This window comes from Pongo pygmaeus, chromosome 3 (genome assembly GCF_028885625.2).
Source record: "Pongo pygmaeus isolate AG05252 chromosome 3, NHGRI_mPonPyg2-v2.0_pri, whole genome shotgun sequence".
Classification (NCBI taxonomy): Eukaryota; Metazoa; Chordata; class Mammalia; order Primates; family Hominidae; genus Pongo; species Pongo pygmaeus.
In genome coordinates, this window is record NC_072376.2 from 186,760,666 (window position 1) to 186,783,138 (window position 22,473).

Genomic DNA, 22,473 nt, shown 5'->3' on the forward strand with positions numbered 1-22,473 from the left:
CCGAGTTTAGTCATAATGGTTGTGGTCACAGGGGTACTCGTGTTACTCCACCCCATAGCTTTAGGTGGCTCAGAACAGAGAGACTCTGTATGTTTGGGAGTAAGTAAGGGGAAAGAACAAGAGTCTCTGCCTGGTAATCCAGAGAATTCTCCTGGATCTTGTCCAAGACTATCAAGGCAGTATCTCTACGAGTCTGCAAGAACCACAGCATTACTGTGCTTGGGGTGCCCCTTAAAGCAAAAGCAGTTTAGATCACAACACCCAAGTCCTTTCAAATATCTGGAAAGCCTTGCTACGAAAGACAGGTATAAATAAGCTCAGATAGTAAAGACTACAATAAATACCTAACCCTTTAATGCCCAGACATCAAAGAACATCTCCTAGCATCAACACCATCCAAGAAAATGTGACCTCACCAAATGATCTAAATAAGGTACCAGGGACCGATCCTGGAGAAACAGAGATACGTGACCTTTCAGACAGAGAATTCAACATAGCTGTGTTGAGAAAACACAAAGAAATTCAAGATAACACCAAAGGAATTCAGAATTCTATCAGCTAAATTGAACAAAGACATTGAAATAATTAAAAAAAAAATAATCAAGCAGAAATTCTGGAGCCAAAAAATACAATTGGCATGCTGAGGAATGTATCAGACTCCTTTAATAGCAGAAGAAAGAATTAGTGGGCTTGAAGACAACATATTTGAAAATACACAGTCAGAGGAGAAAAAAAGATCCTACAGGATCTATATAGAAAATAACCTCAAAATAGCTTTAAAATAGCCTTAAAAGGGCAAATCTTTAATTGGCCTTAAAGAGGAGGTAGAGAAAGAGATGGGGTAGAAAGTTTATTCAAGCGGGTAATAGAAAATTTCCCGAACTTACAGAACGATATCAATATCTAAGTACAACAAGGTTATAGAACACCAAGTAGATTTAACCCAAAGAAGACTACCTCAAGGCATTTAATAGTCAAACTCCCAAAGGTCAAAGATAAAGAAAGGATCCTAAAAAGCAGCAAAAGAAAAGAAACAAATACTACACAATGGAGCTCCAATACTTCAGGCAGCAGACTTTTCAGTGGAGACCTTACAAGCCAGGAGAGAGCAGCATGGCATATTTAAAGTGCTGAAGAAAAAAACCCTCTTACTCTAAAATAGTATATCCAGTGAAAATATCCTTCAAACGTGAAGGAGAAATAAAGACTTTCCCAGACAATAGAAGTTGAGGAATTTCATTAATACTGGACCCATTCCACAAGAAATGCTAAAGGGAGTACCTAATCAGAAAGAAAAGGATATTAATGAGCAATAAATAATCACCTGAAGGTACACACTGACTGGTAATAGTCAGTAAACAGAAAAACACAGAATATTATAACACTGTAACTGTGGTGTGTAAGCTACTCTTAAGTAGAAAGACTAAAAGATGAACCAATCAAAAATAATAACTACAACAACTTTTCAAGACATAGTACAATAAGATACAAATAGAAAAAACAAAAAGTTAAAAAGTGAGAGATGAAATTAAGGCAAGTTTTATTAGTTTTCTTTTTGCTTGTTTGTTTATGCAAATAGTGTTAAGTTGTTATCAGGGTAAAATAATGGGTTATAATATAGTATTTTCAGGCCTCATGGTAACCTCAAACCAAAAAACATACAATGGACACACAAAAATTAAAAAGCAAGAAACTAAATCATATCACCACAGAAAATCATCTCCACTAGAGGAAGGCAGGAATGAAAGAAAGAAAGAAGAGAAGGCCACAAAACAACCAGAAAACAACTAACAAAATGGCAGGAGTAAGTCCCTACTTATCAATAATGACATTGAATGTAAATGGACTAATTTGCCCTTTGCCTTGACAGGCTCTACACTGCCCTGTGGAAGAGCTGCCTTGGGTGTAGGAATAAGGTTGAAGACCCTTCCTGGATTCTGAGAATTACCACAAACTTGCATTCCTGGAGTACAGGTTTTTGTTTTTATTATTTATTTATTTATTTATTTTTTGAGAAGAAATCTCACTCTGTTGCCCAGGCTGGAGTGCAGTGCCGTGATCTCAGCTCACTGCAACCTCTGCCCCCCCCGGGTTTAAGTGATTCTCCTGCCTCAGTCTCCTGAGTAGCTGGGACCACAGGCACGAGCCACTATGCCCAGTTAAGTTTTGTATTTTCAGTAGAGGTGGGGTTTCACTATGTTGGCCAGGCTGGTCTCGAACCCCTGACCTCGAGTGATCTTCCCACCTTGGTTTTTAATAGTTCTGTCTGGTATCTGTAATCAGAATGGGTTCTCTCCAAAGAAAGGCTGTACCATTGAGGGAAGGAACCTGAACTGAGAAGCAGTAGACAGGAATTCTTATTCTTTATCTGGTGGTCATTAACTCCAAATAAACTCTTTTAACCTATCTTGGTCAGTTTCCTCTGTGACCCCTAAGTTCTGATATTTTGTGATTTTGTGTTTATACCAGTGAAACCTTTGTGGTTATAGACTGTATGAAATACCAATGACAATGAACACTGAGAATCCTGGAAGGTTGGGGAGAAGGAGCTGATTGGGTGGGGCTCATACACTAATGGGTAGCATGGGGTTGGCGTTCTATCCAGTGGATCAACCAAAAAGCAAAGGAACTGAGCTGGTGGCATAACAGGCAGCTGAGCCGAGACTCAATAGGCAGTGGGGGGAGAATGCCAATTCAAGCAGCAGTCAAGCAATATTTATGACCAGATTTTCAAACTGTTAAAAGAGTCTGTGGTCAAGTAAGTTGACCAGTGTTTTACAATCTTCTATTTCAGTGGAAGGGTGAGGAATGTTGGAGAATGGAGCTTCTAAAAGATATTATTAGAATCTCACTACTTAGACAGCATCTGAACACACGAGTAAAGTAGAATATTGAAATTACCTAAATAATGAAATAAAAATCACTTTTATTTCAACCATCTCAATATTTTATAAAAAATGTCTAGAGATATCCCTATTCACTTTTTAACATTACCTCCAAGCCCAAAAAGTAAAATGAACTGTAATAAACAGAGTCACAGGTCATTGCTGTCCATAAAGCAGGACTAGAACATGTTTATTCAGGGTTTTCAGGAAGTTTACTTGATGGATTCAGTTGGAAGCACTATTAATTGTACCTTCTCAATTAACAAAATAACCACGAAATTAACCAAAAATTGTGGTTGTAAAGAAACACTATCAGAATAGTATCGTTATATTGTCTAAGTATCATTTTCAAAATGTTAAAAGTATATAGGTGCGTGTGTACCTCTTAGGATGGTTCTTATAAAACAACAACAGCCACCAAAAAATAATAAGTGTTGGTGAGGATATGGAGAAATTGGAAACCTCATGCTTTGTTGGTGGGCCTGTAAAGTGGCACAGCTGCTGTGAAGGACAGTTTGGCAGTTTCTCAAAAATTTAAACTTGAAACCGCTATATAACTCAGCCGTTCTATTCCTAGGTACATACACAAAAGAATTTAAAGGAGAGAATTGAACAGAGATTTGTACATCCATGTTCATCGCAGCATCATTCACCATAGCCAAAATGTAGAAACAACCCAAATGTCCATCATGGATGAATGGATAAACAAAACATGGTATGTACATGCAACGGGACATTGTTTAGCCTTACATAGGAAGGAAATTCTGACACATACTACAATATGGAAAAATCTTGAAGACATTATGTTAAGTGAAATAAGCCAGTAATAAAATGAAAACATTATACAATTCCACTTATATCAAGTACCTAGTATAGTCAAATTCACAGTGACAGAAAGTAGAATGGTGGTTACCAGGTGCTGATAGAAGAGGGGAATGGGAAGTTATTCTGAAATGGGTACAAACTTTCTGTTTGGTAAGGTGAAAACACTGGAAATAGGTAGTGGTGATGGTTGTATAACAATATGAATGGACTTAATGCCACTGAATGATACACTTAAAAATAGTGAAAATGGTAAATGTTATGAATATTAAACCACAATTTATTTGTGTATGTGCGTGCACATGCATCGACAACACACACAAAATCCTGACGATTCCCTTTTTTCCAGATGTTTTCAGCAGATTTATTCATAATGGCCAAAAAAATTGAAATTGAATGTCCATTAACAGGGCAACTGATAAATAAATTGTGGTATACAATGAATATTAATACGGTAGGCAGAATTTTAAGATGACCTTCAAGGTTCCCAACCATTGATATACGTGCCCTGAATAGTCCCCTCTCCTTGAGTGTGGGCAGGACGTGAGGAAGTAATGGAATGTCCCTCCTGTGATATCATTCCTGTAATTAAGTTGTGTTATTTGGCCTAGGTGAGGGGATTTTTTTATTGAGGTAATTATATACATACATACATATATTTTTGTATATATACATATTATATACATACATATATATTTTTGTATATCTACATATTATATACATATATATTTTTGTATATATACATATATACATACATATATATTTTTGTATATATACATATTATATACATACATATATAAATTTTATATATAGATAAAATTTACCATCTTTACCATTTCTAAGTGTACAGTTCAATGGTAATAAATAAATTTATATTCTTTTTTCTCCTTCCTCCCTCTGCTTCCCCCTTCTTGGCCTCTGATAACCACCAATCTATTCTCTGTCTTCATGAGATCCACTTTGTTCACTTCCACATATGAGTGAGGACATGCAATATTTGTCTTTCTGTGCTTCGACCTTACCTTTGTGCGCATCGGGCAAGTGGTTCATCTTCCCAGGTATGAAGGGAGTATCATTTCCTTTTCTCCAAAACTTCCTTTCAAACAGAGAGGATAATTACCAGCAATAAAGGAGACTTGGCACAAATTTGGAGCCAAATCCCCTTCCCCTTGGTTTAAAGACCATTTGTGTACAAAATGGCCAGTCTGAATTGGGGGATATAGGTTAAAAAGAAGAAGAAGAAAAATCTTGTGCAACTTCAGAGAGCTTACACTCGTGGCCAAATGGAACAAGTTTCTCTTTTATTTGGTACATAAATTTGTCCTAAGCAATGCACTCAAAGGGAAAATTCCCAAACAGCAGTGCTGGGTCTAGAGTCATTTGTCAAATTAATCATGATATATTTTCTTGCCTTGAATAGTGTCAGCTGGAATATGTTACATTCCATCCTAGGAAGGGAATCCAAGTGAAGAATTCCTAACCAACAATTTTTCTGTCTACAGAAAGAGTGAAAGTCCAAGTCCTTTCATTACTGTTCACAACACTTTTTCCATGGTCTTTCAGTTGGGAAGAAACAGCCAAATGGCAGAACAAGGATTGAAACCTCATACAGAGTTATGAAACCAACACAGTGTTGGTGTTAAGGGAGACCAGGATTCTAATCAGAGGCAATGCTGGGTTTGGTACAAGATAACCACTTAGGGAAAATGGAAAAATAATGTCAGGCCTGATAAATATCTGACAAAAACTTAAAGAAAGTGTCCAGATGCTTAACTCAGTCTTTTTTCCGATACAGCATCTGAAGTATGTGGATCATCTGATAATGAAATTTTAGCATTCAGCCATATAATATTTGACAAAGTAATGTACTTCACACTGAAAGCTGCAAAACTATAGTGAATTATAAAATTAGATATCAATTCGAATACTACGCAATTTTTAAAATGTAAAATTTTGTAATACGGAAATGTTATGTTCATTTACTTCATTTGAAGTATGTCAATATTCTATTTGACTCAGCAAACATAATCTAGTCACCTTGCTCATGAAAATGTCCACAGGAAAAAAATAAATTTGGCTATCAACTAATTTCTCTAATTTCTGAATGTTACTAGTTATGAGTTTTTTCTCCTTCTCTTCCAAATTTGGACCTAATATTAGGACAAGGGACATATATATCTCTACATAAAAAGCAGAGGGCTGGAAATTTTCTGATCATTTGGATTTTAAAAAAACATTTCCCCATGGGACATACAACCAATTGAAGCAATATTTTTAAAGGAAATATATTTTTCTTAATGTATCATGTTAATTTCCTGTATTCTTGTCTTGTTTGAATGTGAGTAAGCAGTCCATTGGGAAAAAAAAGAGATATTTACCTGTTGTAGTAAAGAATCATATCATCTAGCTTTTTGGGATTGGTGTAGAATCCAGACATCCTTTATACTATGTAATATGATGACTAGAATTTAACCTAAGTGATTAGCCAATGCACTAGATTAAAAGTGAATGAATCCACTCAAGAGACAGGCAAGCACAGGGGCAAAGCAGTCATCCTTAGCATCTAACTCTTGCCTTTTAGGTTCATGTGAGCATGGGGAGGGTAGAAAAGACTGAATATGAGGACAAAAATTGCTAGTCACCTGAGGCCAGATTTTTGTCTTGTATTGTTTTGGGAGAACTTTGCCAACAACTTAGAAAAAAATTATTAACTTGGACATTCGCCTATAATTCTTAGAACCCCTCCTGCTGGTGCAAAATATTAGCATAGGACACTCTTGTTAAAATGATCCTTTGAGGTTTAGTATCTCTAGGCTAACTGAATCTGCTTCAATCTCATTTCATCTGAATTATAAAAGCCACATGTGTTCTGATGTTCCAATTATGTTGTCACATGGAGTCATGCAAGCTAGCAAGCTTTGGGATTAGTAGAGGAGAACATTTTGAAATAATCTAAAAAAAAAAACAAACCATGCTTTTTAATTACAAGAGGATGGGGAATGAGGAGATTTTCCCCAAGTGGAAATTGCACCCAAATGGAAGGAAGGCTTTACAAAAACAGAATTATTGAAAAATATCAGTAAAATAATGTCTAGGTGTTAAGTCAAATAGTGACTCCATATATATTTCAGCCCAATTAAGCCCCTAAAAGTTGCCAATTTATCCATTCATTGATGAAAACCTTTGCTGAATGTTCACTATATACCAAGCATATACAGTCCTGTACCACATAACAATGTTTCCATCAACGATGGACCACATATACAATGGTGGTCCCATAAGATTATACTGCTGTATTTTTACTGTATCTTTTCTATGTTTAGATACACAAATAGTTACCACTGTGTAACAATTGCTACAGTACTCAGTGCAGTAACATACATAGCCTAGGAGCTACAGGCTATACTACATAGCTTAGGTATATTGTAACCTAGGCTACACTATACGGCCTTGGTGGTACAGTGGACTATACCACCCTAGGTTTGTGTAAGTACACTCTGTGATCACACAATAACAAAATAGCCTAATAACAGATTTCTTGGAACATATTCCAGTTGTTAAGTGACACATGGCTGTAGATAAGTATTGAATAACACCCACGTGTAAGGGAAATGAAGAAAGAGCACTCTCTGGCCCTTTGAGGAGTTTCATTCTCAGAGATGACCCGCATCAGACATGGATGGCTGCCTGTACCAGGGTAGGCTCTCTACCCTATTTTCTCACAAGGAGAAGAGTGATTTAGAATGTCCTTGAAGTATTTCATTGTTCTATCATGTTTGCAATTGATCAGCATTAGAAAGAAATTTTGCACCATAGAGAGTCAAGCATACTAATGACACAATGTGTACTTATAAGTAAACTCATCCCTACTTTGAAACCCATCAATAAAAGCAAACTTTTGGCCCCTGGGAGACACAATGACATTACAGTTTGAAAACCTATTCCAACAAAGACCATCAAATCAAGGACTGAGTCTTATCCACCTTTGAACTTGTGGCACCATGCTTTGCTCAGAGTAAGTACTCAGAAAGTCTTGTTTTATCTAGACTGAAAGACGTAGGCTTCTGCACAGTGCCATACATAGTATGCTCAGAAGTAGCCTGAGTAGAGGCTCTGAAGTATCCCCAGTGCAGTGATCCAAGTAACTTAAGGTTAATTTTGCCACCCTGTGTAAACACAGACTGCCTGAGGCCTCTTCATTTCATTTAGTTTGGAAGTCACACAAGACAGGGTTCAGAATTTAAAAACTGGATGCTGTCTTGGATATTGGTGATGGGCCATGAAAAATAAATTAGTTCCTTTAAGGAGTATTTTTAAAACTCAGGAAGTGTTTAGAGAAAAAGAAGCGGCAAAGCAATTTTTCCCAATAAATTTTTCTGTAATCAATTAAATCTTTTTAGGATTTGGATAATATAACAGACTCAGAATTTTGTCATAAAAAATAAAACTGCCAAGATAATAATATAAAATAAATGTAGAATATTTAATTTTTATGAATTTTCTTTTATTAAAAAATTGACAAATTATCCCTCAACAATCTTCCAACGGTTTTAAGTATTAAAATGATATATGCTATTTAAAAATTATTAGGCATTCATTAAATTGGCAAGATTTTACATTTCATGTATTCAAGATTTTGCTTTGGTAAGAAGCAAATTCTATAAACTCCCTATTGGAATCATGTATTTTGGGAATCAGATATTTCTGGATGTGAGCTGAGGTTTTCTTCTAACTGCAGGGAAAATGCTGTCTAAAAGAAAATAATAAATTTGTGTCTGCTGAGTTCTCTTAGCATAAGGCACCAACAAAACAACCTTCAGGAAGGGAGAAGAAACCATCCTCCCACTCATCCTTCAGAGGATTTAGATAAAGTGAAGGGAAGAATCCTTCTCCAGCTCCTTCGGAATTTACGCCGGCATGAGGGGAGGCTTGTTACTGCTGGAGCCATTGTCTGCTCAAGGTTACTTATTCCACTAAGACGCACATCCTACCATGGACCACGGCTTTGTAGCTAGCCAGGCTCTGAGTGTGTGTGTAGATGAACCATTTCTCTCTTCAGTAAATGAATGACAGTCTTTCTGGGGCTCTTGTCTTCTGCTGGGAGGCAGAGCATCTCCAGCCCAGGAAGAATGCCCAGACAGAGTCAGGGGGAATGGGGACACTAGACAGAGTTCATATTTGTGATCTATCCCCTTCATTTCTCTTTTTTTCTCTCTCTCACTCTTTCTTTTTCTTTTTCTTTTTTTTGTGTGGGTGGTGGTCGGGATGTGTTGTTTTTGTTGTTGTTGTTTAAGATATCATTGGTAAGCATCTCAGTATGAGTTTACCAGATAGTATAAACTATTATAAGAACAGAAGATAACAAGACTTTTAATTGGTACAGAAACCTATATTGGGCATCTGTTTTGTGCAACCCACCAGCAGGTCATATGGGAGATGCAAGACTAATGAGACATAATCCCTCCTTCGTGGAGCTTACAGTCTAAGTGACTGAGACCGGCTCGCAGGTAACTGAGTGTTTCAGTCATACTGACGTGTCACGCAGTCTTTGGTTGCTGAGTACATGGTTATAAAGACTGTGAAGAAACAAATTACCATTCCACCAAAGCAAATCAAATAACGAAGACCCAAATTGGATCATTTCTCATTTTCTATTTTTAAATGTACTTCATAAAGACATTTACTTACTAAAATCAGTTTTTGTCTTATACAACATTAAAGAAACCATATGACCCTTTTAATATAGTTCAAGGAAATTATCTGAATTAAGTAACTTGATTTGTTATTTTTCACCATTGTGGGAATTTTTAGAAGCACCATCATTCTAATTAATAGCAATGAAATACAAGTTTATTTAATAGTTTCTTCAAGTTAGATATGTTCATAGCTTAGTGATGAAAGGTAAATAAAATTAATAAACTTCATAAAAATCAGTGGACTCTGGAAAACATTTTAAAAATTCCTCTGTGAGCAACAGACTTTCAACACATTTCCCTCCAAAAATCAAAGGGCATGAATTAAAATGAAATAAGGAAAGTCTGCTAATTTTTAACCTTTAAAGATTAAGTATTTAGGAAGAGATAGAAACTGAAAATGTCATATACTTTTTGAAAATTAAAAGAAACATGGAAACCCTGTTCACATGATAAAATTATGACTGTGCACAAAGAATTTTTAAAAGTCATTACTCCTGGATACTAAGATTAGAAATACTTATATACTAAGTATAGTCATAGTCAGAAAAAAGAAACCATCTGATTGATTTATGAGAATCAATTCAAAAGTCCTTTGAAGTATTAGAATCATTCTGTATAATGGCAAGCACATGGTAGGGTAGTTTCCTAAGAAATACTGGGTACAGTTGGGAGAAAACAATGCAGTTTTGCACTAGAGAACCAAAACCTTCTGGAATTTTCTAGGCTTTTTCATTATGGCCAAGCCTCCACTGGGCCTGACCGCTGGCATTATTGGTATCCTAACTTTGGCTTTTTATTAAATAAAAATAAGAAATATTCCTACAAAGGATCACCCCATCCTGGAGGCAGCTCATAGTACAGAAATTGGAATAATCTTGTCTTAAGCTTCTACCAACCTTGTCCATCCTGCTACACACACCATTTTATACTCCAATGAGCACTTAATTCAACAAAAAATAAAAGTTAAAAAATGACCATTTCAGACTAAAAAAAAAAATGTTTGGGCAAACCAGTTTTTGGATTGACTTGCCTGGTAAGTATTGGCAAATGGTCACTCTGGTAGCCTATGTGCATACCCATCCCAGGAGAGGCTATTAAGTCCTGAAGGGTGGAAGATGGAAAATGAGTTTTGTTTTGCTTTTTTGCTCTTGTTGCCCAGGCTGGAGTGCAATGGCGCGATCTCAGCTCACCGCAACCTCCGACTCCTGGGTTCAAGCAATTCTCCTGCCTCAGCCTCCTGGGTAGCTGGGATTATAGGCATGCCCCACCATGCCCAGCTAATTTTGTATTTTTAGTAGAGATAGAGTTTCTCCATGTTGGTCAGGCTGGTCTCGAGCTCCCGACCTCAGGTGATCTGCCCACCTTGGCCTCCCAAAGTCCTGGGATTACAGGTGTGAGCCACCGTGCCCGGCTGGAAAATGAGTTTTGAAAGCAAGAACCATACTGACCTCTTAACACTTGGGTGTCTTCTTTTTCTTACCATTTCTTGCTTAATTGAGGCACAAACCTTTTAGCTGTTATGCAGTGAATATACCATGGAAGAATTTTTCTTTTAAAAAGGAAAACAAAGAAAAATAAAATTCAATGTCTAAAATATGGCCATGGAGTAAACTAATAATATGCAAGGTGTGTTTACATATAGTCTACCTTTATCATTTATGATTTTCTTTACCAGTTTTATCTCCAGTATATAATTTTACAAGCATTATTTTTACATGAAGCTGTGATACTTTATGGATGAACTTGACAAAATTAGATTTTCTTTTGCCAAGTGTATTAGGGTTCTCCAGAGAAACAGAACTAATAAAGTATACGAAGAGATTTATCATAAGAAATTTGCTCACGTGATTGTGGAGTCTGAGAAGTCCCCAGATCTGCAGTCAGAAAGCTGGAGACCTGGGAGAGCTGATGGTGTAGTTGTAGTCTGAGTCCAAAGGCCTGGGAAGCAGAAGAGCCAATGATACAATTCCAGTCTAAAAGCTGGCTGACCCAAGGCTCAAGAAGAGCTGATGTTTTAGTGTGAGTCTAAAGACAGGAAAATCCGATGTCCCAGCTCAAAGGCAGACAGGCAGGAGGAATTACCTCTTACTTGAGGGAGGGTTTGGGTCTTTTATTCTAGTTGGTTGATTGGATGAAGTGCACCCACATTAGGCAGGGAAATCTTTTTTGCTGAGAATGTTAATCTCACCCAAAAACACACTCACAGACACACCCAGGGCAATGTTTGACCAAATGACTGGGCATCCTGTGGGGCAGTCAAGTTGACACACAATTACCCAACACAGCAGGTGAGATTCAATCACATGATTCAGTAATTTTAATAATTATATGATTAAATGTTAATAAATTTACATGCAAAGAATTTTGCCTATATTATAAGCTCAAGTATTTGGCCATAGAACATTTAAAGACATGCTTAGTCAATTTAAGGAAAAATTAGCCATTGCAACATTATCTTCAAAGCTATTGTTGGAATAAAAACTATCCTAGAAAAGTAGCCCCCCATTAATGTGTTGATTAATTCATCTATCTAGCCATGAATATGTTCCACAAACTTTAGTTGAGTATCTACTATATGCTAGGCACTGTGCCAGGCACATGGCATACAGATACCAAAGAAAATAAACCTGGTTTCTGCCAGCTAGGAACTCCATTTGGCAAGGTGGGACAGCCAAATAAATAAATTAGGAGTAAAGTGTTAATGGTAGGCTGGCCTGACCACACATCCTATTAGCCTAGAGCAGTCCTCTTTTCTATCTGTTTTCTCAATCTACGAATAGCTCTCTATCATTTGCAAACATACCCTAAGTTGGGCAATAAATTTTGCAGCCACCTGGGTGTAGGCGATGTGAGAGAAGTTTCTCTGAGATACAGTAGTAGTGCCCATGGAGGGAACAGATGATCTAGCTGTTGGAGGGTGGGAGAAGGAGAGCCCTCAATCCTGGGATTAATCCTGAAAAATGAGAGTGGTGTTTAAGATGCAGAGAGAAAAGGAAAGGAGCTTTGTGAAAGAAGGGAACTCTGTGCATAAGGAAAAAGAGGCAGGGCTCAGTCGTAGGTGCAGGACAATTGTAAATATGCAGACCTGGTTAGGGCAGTGGGGGCTGAGGGGCTGGGGAGGCAATAAGGCCATGGGGGGTTGCAGCCACCACATCCCAGAGGCCTCACTCTATTGTGCTAAAGAGCTTGAATACATCCTGATGGCGGTTATATGACACAGTGGCAGTCATGGCAGATAATGGTTTGGTTAGATTTGTGATTTAGAACAACAAACACATCTGGTAAAAGTTGACTTCCTGGGCCAGACACGGTGGCTCACACCTGTAATCCCGGCACTTTGGGAGGCTGAGGTGGGTGGATGAGCTGAGGTCAGGAATTTGAGACCAGGCTGGCCAGCATGGTGAAACCCCATCTCTACTAAAAATACAAAACTTAGCCAGGTGTGGTGGTGCATGTCTGTAATCCCAGCTACTCAGGAGGCTGAGGCAAGAGAATCCAGGAGACAGAGGTTGCGGTGAGCCAAGATCATGCCACTGCACTCCAGCCTGGGTGACATAGTGAGTTTCCATCTTAAGAAAAAAAAAAGTTTAAAATTCAATTATTATGTATTTTTTCTTAGACTATTGACTAACTTCACATTCGTGCAATACAGAAATGGGGGAGGTAGCATAATAGCCATTTTTTCCAATTGATTGGAATACATCTTTTGCTGTTGTATATTTTTTGTGAGAAAATTATTTCAATTTAAGCATTATGTGATTAGTGACCACTTTTCAGGAATTGAACCACTCTGTAAATCCAGATTTGTGAATGGGGAGACAGAACATCAGAAAGTTATGAAAATAAAACTTGAAAAGGTAATATAAAATTTAAATGAAGTGGGAAAGGAGAAATTCTTTACACTTTCAGAAATTTGATTCCTTCAAATTATATGTGAGTTTTTGTGATTATTTACTGATCCCTGCCTACAATTACACTGTTTTTAAGGGATGACACTTGGCAACCATTTAACTGAACTTCACTTTCCCATTGGAGGTGTCGGAGGTCATGAGACGTTAAGAGACTAGGCAAGTCATAGTCAGAGACATCCCTAGACCAGTGTAACATTTCCCAGGAAAGACACAAGAGTTGTATTTATCATTACATTCATTTCCTTAATACAGCTCATATCCTTTTTTGAAGGATATGTTGTAAGCCTGAGGTCTTTTTAGAAAATCTCAATTTGTCTGACAAGAAAATAAAGATCACAAAAACCCTTAGTTTCTCAACAGGAAAGTAAATAAGATGAAAAATCCTTGTGTTGTGAGTTAATATTTTGAAATCTCTCTCTCTCTCTTTTCCTCTGTATTCTCTCTCACCCCCTCATGTCTCCTCCATTCAATTAAACTAGTAAATAAGATGAAAAATCCTTGTGTGGTGAGTTAATATTTTGAAATCTCTCTCTCTTTTCCTCTGTATTCTCTCTCTCTCCCCTTCGTGTCTCCTCCATTCAATTAAACTATATCATCTTCTGCTTATTGAACCAAGAAAGGAATGTGACAGAAAGAGAAAAAAAAGAGCCTCTACTAGGATTTTGAGTTTACAGAGACAAGGCCTTGGGGAAGCAGCAAGGGCTCATGGCATAGACCAGGGGTTCTAACCAGGCAGCTTGTTTCCACCCCTTAGGGGACGTTTGGAATTGTGTTGTGTGGGATTGGGGAGATGTTTGTCACAATAACTGGGAAATATCCCATTATCTACAAGTAGTAGGTGGGGCCAAGGATGCTAACCATTCTGCAAGGAGTGGTCAGTCCTACATACCAAAGAAGCACTGACCCCAAGTGTCAAGAGCACCCCTGTTAAAACTCACTGGAAGGCAAAGATATAGAAAAATTGGAACCCTTTTACATTGCTGGTGGGAATGTAAATGGTGCAGCACTGTGAAAAACAGTTTAGCAATTAAACAGAGAATTACCATATGATCCAGTAATTCCACTTTTGGGTATAATCCTTTTGCAGCCAAAAGGATTGAAAGCAGAGATTTAAACAGATATCTATACACCAATGTTCATGGCAGCATCATTCACAATAGTCAAAAAAGGTAGAAACAAGCCAAGTGTCAATCAGTGGATGAAAGGATAAAGAAAACATGGTATATACATACAACAGAATATTATTCAGACTTAAATAGGAAGGAAATCTGACACATGCTTCAACATGATAAATTTTGAAGATAGTATGTTAGTGAAATAAGCCAGCAATAAAAAGACAAATATATAACTCCACTTATAGGAATAGAAAGTACCTAGAATAGTCAAATTCATAGAGACAGAAAGTAGAAGGGTTGTTGCCAGGGCCTGAGGCAGTTAGTGATGAATGGATATAGAATTTCAGTTTGGAAAGATGAAAAAATTCTGGAAGCAGATGGTGGTGATGGTTGCACAACAATGTGAATGTACTTAATGCCACGAACTATATACATTTTAAAATGGTTAAAATGGTAAAGTTTATATTATATATATTTTATCACAGTTTAAAAATAAAAAATGCCACTCACTCATAGAGAGGAGCTGATGTTGAAAGCAAGTCTGTTTTGCCCTTGGTACCAAAATTGAAGAAGGGTGGGGAAAGAAGAATGGTGGGCAAGCATGAGAGGCAGATAGTGTGGGCTCCTGGGCAAGGGCCTGCACCCTGCTCTTGGGGAATGGGAAGAAACCTTGACAGATTTAAGACAAAGGAAACTTGGACCTCATTTCCTAGGAAAATCCCTGAGGGAAAAAAAATATATATATATATGAATTGAAGGGTAGGCAGATGGAAATAAAGGCCTCATAAGGATTGAATTTGTGACTACAGACAACCCAGGTTGATTCGCAAGTCAGTGTCCACTGAGTAGAGACAACCTACAGAACCACACGAGCCCTTCCAATGCCTTGGTTCTGTGTGAGCCACCCCAGAATTCACAGGTAACAGCATATGGACAGGGAAATTTCCTGTACTGACTGCATAAGGGCTTGAAATAGAATTTTAATTGCATCATAAAGTTAAATTTCTTGCATACTGAATCTCCAGCCTGATATAAGAAGCCATCATAGCTGGGCATGGTGGCCTGTAGTCCTAGTTACTCAGGAGGCTGAGATAGGAGGATCACTTGAGCCAATGAGGTTGGCTGCAGTGAGCTATGATTGCACCACAGCACTCCAGCCTGGGTGACAGGGCAAGATCCTGTCTCTGAAAAAAGAAAAAAATAATAAAAAATTAAAAAGAAGCCAGTATTACACTCCTTTCACCTCTAAGCTACCCTAATGCTTGGAGCCTTCATAGTAACATTCCATGGTATTTTTTTCACATGTATGAGATTTTCCATCATAAGTGACTACTTATGATTAGCATATCTGGGTGACATGTATGTGTTGGTTCCTTGTTTTACCTGGAACAGAAGGAAGGAATTGGCTGCCAGATATTTGAAAATTTGTTGTTGGAAATGGAAGCACTGCATGTAAGAGGAGCTTGTTCAAATAAATCAGTAGATAAAAGGTGGAAGCTTGGGACACCACTCACTTTGGTTCTTCCAGCCAAGCTCCCTTCAACAAGAGGAATGAAAATTGTAGTTCAATGCCTGCTGCTCACTTATCTCGTGTCTCATATCTTACTTCAACTTCCAGAATGAAGAGACCCTGCCACAATGAGGGGCTGAATAATTAATTGCCTGAAACACATGGGTAGTCTGAAATTTGAGCTTCTTATAAAGGTGTGACTCACAGCTTTCTTAGAAAAAGAGAACAAATATCCACTGCACCAGGAACAGGAAAATTTCCCTCCCATCTTCTTCTTTTTCCTATTAGGTAAGTGCTTTTTATTCGGTCATTCCCAGAATGTTTTGGGGTTGGGGGTGCATCAATTCAGCACACACCCTATGGAGAGCTGGGATACTCTCCTCTTCCAAGGCAGCACAGCCCATACCCAAGCAGCTTTCAATTGTAGGTGACTATTTTCTATCTGGGAGTGGAGGAAGGAAAGTGGAAAGTTAGTTGAATAAATATAATTAAGCTACTGGTGTGAGATATTTTAGCACATGGTCTTGTTTTTGTTTTTCTTTAAAGCAATAATGCTAAACCCAGTTGGTTTTCTTTTTTTTCCCTTCCTTCTTTCCTTCCTTCCTTCCTTCCTTCCTTCCTTCCTTCCTTCCTTTCTTCCTTCGAGACAGGATCTCATTCTGTAGCCCAGGATGAAGAGCAGTGGCATAATCATAGCCCACTTCAGCTTTGACCTCTCAGTCTCAAGTGATCGTTCCCTCACAGCCTCCTGAGTAGCTGGGACCACAGGCGTGCACCACCATACCCAGGTAATTTTTTACTTTTTTGGTAGAAACAGGATCTCATTATGCTGCCCAGGCTAGCCTTGAACTCCTGGCCTCAAGCAATCCTCCCACCTTGGCCTCCCAAAGAGCTGGGATCCAACTGGATTTTGGAGATAAATCCCTGAGGAAAAAAATTGGGCTTGGCTCCCCAAAACACCTGGATTTTAGTGTCTGAAAATTAAAGTTAATTGGAAAAACATAATTCCGACTTAATATAGCTTTAACCTGCTGATCTCAATGTACTATGATTACTCCCAGTGTTAATTTAAGTTTGAAATATAGTCTCATGTAAGAGGTGACTCACATAGAATCTCATCTCTTCTTCTTAATAATTCTACTGCAGATAAATGTTCTCTGGGCTATTAAGGCAAATCCTTATAATCCTGGGAATGTGGTCCTTAGGCAACTAACCTCTTGATGGAAGAAAAAAACAAAAAACAAAAAACAAACAAAAAAAAACAGTCCTGGTCTTCATCACTTTTTTGTACTTTACTAAGCTTGGGTTTGGGTAGTTTCCAGTTTTCTAGTGTCCAGAGAGAATTCATCTGCCTATAAGACTTCTGAATATTCTTGTTTTCCTCACATTTCCGTGTGGACTGTCTCAGTGTTAGCTTTTCCTCTTGCTTGCTCCTGCTCTCTCTCTTCCCCCACACCCCACACCCCTTCCACCCTGGGAATTAAAGGCATGTATTCTGCAGTCTCAGTAACACCGGCTTTTAAGTGAGACCACAGTACAAAATAATAAATGAGATTTTAAACAATGTTTGAAGTGGGTGTGAGCCATGTTGTACATTTCAAGACCAATATTCTTGCAGAAGCCATTGTGGAAGATGACGAAAGGAAAATGAATCACAGATGAGGAAGAAACAAAAACAAATGAAATAAAGAAAACGAACAGACACAGACTTTAGGAATGATGTTTGATTCCTAATTAGGCTTGATATTACCATGTTTGGTTACTGGTGTGTTTTCATTCATGTCTTTTGACCTGCTTAAAAAAGGAAAGAAGTCACTTCAAGGGATCCACATTTCGATTTCAGTGTGTGGCACAATTACCCTATACTAAGAGTCTATTAGCCATCATTCCTACAGTAAGGCCTGGCTTGTTCATACACTGGGTGAATCTCTGATCTAATTTTATTATGGATGACAGCATGACATTCATTTCCATCACATTCTACACTGCTCCAGTTCCGAATTTGGCATGTAATAGCCATAAAATAACATGAGTAAAGAAGGGAATTCCTGCACAGAACTCTGGAAACCAACGCCCAATTTACGAGTCCAACCATGCATGACTACTGTAAACCAGAATGGTACTAAAACCAATAAATATATGAGAAGAAAATGAATAGTTATGTAAAGGTTTATTGTAGACCCTGGTTCATTTTCATAATTTTAGGTTGAATATACCCAGCTGATGAAAACTTTGAAAAACTGAGTATAATTCCTTATTAAAATTAAAAGCACAACCTTTTTTTTTTTTTTTTTTTTTTTTTTTGTGAGACAGAGTCTTGCTCTGTTGCCTAGGCTGGAGTGCAGTGGCATGATCTAGGATCACTGCAGCCTCTGCCTCCTGGGTTCAAGCGACTCTCCTGCTGGGTTCAAGCGACTCTCCTGCCTCATCCTTCGAAATAGCTGGGATAACAGGCTTGTGTCACCATGCCTGGCTAAATTTTGCATTTTTAGTAAAGACGGGGTTTCACCATGTTACTCAGGCTGGTCTCAAACTCCTGACCTCAGTGATCCACTCTCCTCGGTCTTCGAAGTTGCTGGGATTACAGGTGTGAGCAATCATGCCCAGCCGACCTGTTATTTTTGAAAGAAAACTAACTTTAGCGAACTGGATATTTGCATGGCACCAAATTATCACCCCAGGATGACTAGCAAATTGACAAAGGGAAAATATATCTTAATAGTAAAGAGAATTGTGGTTGCCATTACCTTAATTTGGGAATCAAACTTGGCATCACTAATAGTGAGAAAACCAGGCTCAATGTGATCCTGATGCCATGCACTATGTTTTTAAAATTTTTATTAAAATTTTTTTTTGAGAGAGAGGGTCTTGGTCTGTCACCCAGGTTGGAGTGCAGTGGCATGGTCACAGCTCACTGCAGCCTCCAACTCCTGGGCTCAAGCATGACCCTCTCATCTCAGTTTCCTGAGTAGCTGAGACTACAGGTGTGAGCCACCATGCCTGGCTGCTGCCATGCAGTATGCAGGAGACAGCCTCATCTATGAGTATTCTTCAAAATGTATAACCTGAATCAAGTCAAGACTTTAGATGTGTAGGCTATGCAGATGATGGAGGAACAAGTTAAGCCTTGGTCTCAAGAAGCCTTGCAAGTTTTGCTTTCATTGTCTACCAAGTGAATTAGCTACTACCAAGTGAATCAGACCTAGCTGTCTTGCTGGAAACACATGGCCCAGCTGACAGCCAACAACAACCACCAAACATATGACTGAGGCTATCTGGGCCATTCAGCCTCATGTAAGCCATTAGATGACTGAGGCTGCCTGAGTGATCCCAGACAAAGCCAGCAGAAGAAGTACCAGCTGGGCCCAGCACAAATTGCAGAATTACGAGCAATTTAACAGTAGTTGTTTTAAGCCATTAAGTTTTGAGATGGTTTGTTATACCATACTATCTAACCACTTCAAGAGGATACATAGATTTTTATCTGATTCTCAAAGATTATGAACCACTACTGAAGTTGAATTAGATTATTAAAAATTGTGGCTGGGCCCTGTGGCTCATGCCTGCCTGCAATCCCAGCACTTTTGGAGGCTGAGACAGGCAGATCACTTGAGGTCATGAGATCGAGACCAGCCTGGTCAACATGGTGAAACCCTGCCTCTACTAAAAATACAAAAATTAGCCAGGTGTGGTGGCACACACCTGTAATCCCAGCTACTCGGGAGGCTGAGGCATGAGCATCTCTTGAACCTGGGAGGTGGAGTTTGCAGTGAGCCGAGATGGCACCACTGCACTCCAGCCTGGGCAACAGAATGAGACTCTGTCTCAAAAAGAAAAAAAAAAAAATTGTATGATTCCCTGTCTCTCTACTCTCTTCATAAACTATGTAAAAGGCATGACTTAATTTAGCAAATCTTGCATTCAAACTGCATTTTAAAGTAAATCCTAGAATTATGTAACTGAAGAATCAGCAGGCCCTTGAGTCTGTAGTTCAGAGACTTTCTCTTCTTTCCTCTTGAAAAAGTATGTTGGGCAGTGTTTAGGCACCTCTTTCATTCTCCATATTTTTTAAAGATTAAAGCAATTTCATCTGAAACTTCTGTTTACATTTTGGTTTGTTATTTCCAGGCCAGTGTTTAAACTTATTTATGACAGTTAGAATCTGCTCCTAGGTGATTTTAACCTTAAATTCTTTCTTACCAAAGAGTCTGAGAGTGTTCCATTTTGCATCCTTCACCACTGACATAATGCCATCACAGCTGGCCATGTATCCTAGGCTTTCTTGCTTTGGATTCAAACAGCCCTTTTCATCATCTAGAATGTTAACCTCCTTTTAAACTTTCTGACTCTTCTCACATATTCTTGACAGATTTTTTTTTCCATGCTTGTTTTTCTAGATCAGCTTTTGCATTTTACATGCACCATTTAAAAATATATCTGATCTCAGCAGACAGCTTCCTACCCAAAGACACTAAATCTTTTTGGCTACCTCCTTCCTTTTTCTTTTCTTCTTCTTCTTCTTTTCCTTCCTGCATTGGACCATTTACAATAGTAGCATCAGAATTTTATTTTGAGGAATCTCCTCTGCTTCTTTTTGGAATCTCAGACCGGGGTGTCAAAGTCAAGCTTTTATAATTTCCTGAAATATTTTTAGGCTCAGACTAACAGAGTGTGTGTCTGGCAGTGACCACATCCCTCTGGAATTTTCTGATGGCCAGGTGGCCCTCTTCCAGGGTTCCTGTCACTTCTGATTTTCCATTCAGGGCCTCCTTGTTGGCCAGAATTAGAAGCAGGGTGTTAATCCTCCTCCTCACTTCCTCTCCGTCTCCCTTCTGAAAGATGAAATTATCATTTGGGTTACTGATTCGTACCCTGGCTGCACATTCAAATCACTTGGGGAGCTTAAAAAGAAAAAAAGTCTGAGGCTGCACCCTGAGAGATTCTGCTTTAATTAGTATGGGGTGGAGCCTGCCTGTCAATTTTTTGTTTTAAATTCTGGGGCTACTCTAATGTGCAGGCAGGGCTGAGAATACTAATTGAGGCAAATCATGGATTTATCAGATGTTCTGAATTTAGGAAATGAGACATCTGGCAGATGGCTGGATAGTTGAAGCTCTCACCATTAAGATTTCGAATGCTTCTTTTCTCCAGTCCATTACACTTCAACACAAGCAATCTAGTTCTAGCATGTCTAAACAGGATAATGACAACCAGAACCATGATATTACTTTCTGATTGTTGATATTAATCTCAGCACAGCTCTAACATCTTTAAACAAGATGAAGCTAGACAGCAAAAGTCCTTTGAAAATCTCAGAAGACATGATTTGGGACATTCGCTTTTCTGAAATTCCAAATAAAGATGAACCATGTTGCTCTTGATGGTTTTCCTTATTCATTGAGAGTAATTTGACAAAGGAAGTAAATTTAAAATGAGAAAATAAAATATTATTTTTCACCTTTTTTAGTCAGTGTTCAGGATGTTAATTCTTAGACAAAAGGCAATTGAGATGTGAAATACATTAAAATTTTAAAAAATTCCCTCTCAGCACATATCATATACACCACATATTTGGGCTTTTTAAAAATTTTAATTTTAAGTTGTTAATTATCATCAAGTATGCAAATTCAATTTTCCATAAGCCTATTTTTCTCCTTTCTCCATAGAAATGGCCTATTTCGGGCCAGGCATGGTGGCTCATGCATGTAATCCCAGCACTTTGGGAGGCCGAGGTGGGCACATCGCTGAGCTCAGGAGTTCGAGATCATTCTGGGCAACATGGTGAAACCCCATCTCTACTAAAATAAAAAAAATTAGCTGGGTGTGGTGGCACGCACCTGTGGTCCCAGCTACTTGGGAGGCTGAGGCATGAGAATCGCTTGAGCACCAGAGGCAGAGTTGCAGTGAGCCGAGATTATGCCATTGCACTCCAGCTTGGGCTACAGAGTGAGACTTTGTCTAAATAAATAAATAAATAAATAAATAAAATGGTCTTTTTCTTGTTAGTGGCAGAGCTGATTTTGGTGTTATTTTCTGAGCTGAGCTAAGTGTTGGCTAAACTGGGACATTTAGGAATAAGTGGCAAGTCCTCCCTACAGTCATGTGATTCAAAATGAACATCTCTTCAAGGGACCCTGAACAAGGCATAGCTGCATCATGGAAATGTCAGTCCATTCTGGAATTGGCCAAGCATGATTATTTAATTTGGTAGGTGATGTTGGACACTATGGGCGTGCAGGGGGAAATCAGCCTCTTACGAATTACAGGTAACCATGGAAGAACATGAGGATGTGCTTTTCTTGAATGTTCACTCAAAGAACAAAAGGCCTAGAAATAGAGCGTTCTAAAATTCTAGCTCTTATCTGCTCTGAGTTAGCTGTGTAGAAACTGCTATCTGGGGACAGTCAAAGTTCAGAGGTATGGTCTGCAGAATCCACAAACACATAGGCAACAGAGAAGATAAGCAACTTGTTCATGTTGAAACACTGCAACTGCTTTCAATCAAGCAGGCCCTTTTGGGATGAAATACATTTT

General features: G+C 38.4%; 1 protein-coding gene across 1 annotated transcript in view; it reads right to left on the bottom strand.

Annotated features, from left to right (window-relative positions):
- The window catches only part of SCRG1 (stimulator of chondrogenesis 1), a 133,034-nt gene that overhangs the window by 80,399 nt on the left and 30,162 nt on the right, over window positions 1–22,473 (bottom strand). Inside the window, exon 2 of the mRNA XM_054485677.2 lies at window positions 4,730–4,803. Within this exon, the coding sequence (XP_054341652.1) occupies window positions 4,730–4,757 (28 nt within the window). The 5' untranslated portion in view covers window positions 4,758–4,803. The remainder of the gene's footprint in view (window positions 1–4,729; window positions 4,804–22,473) is intronic.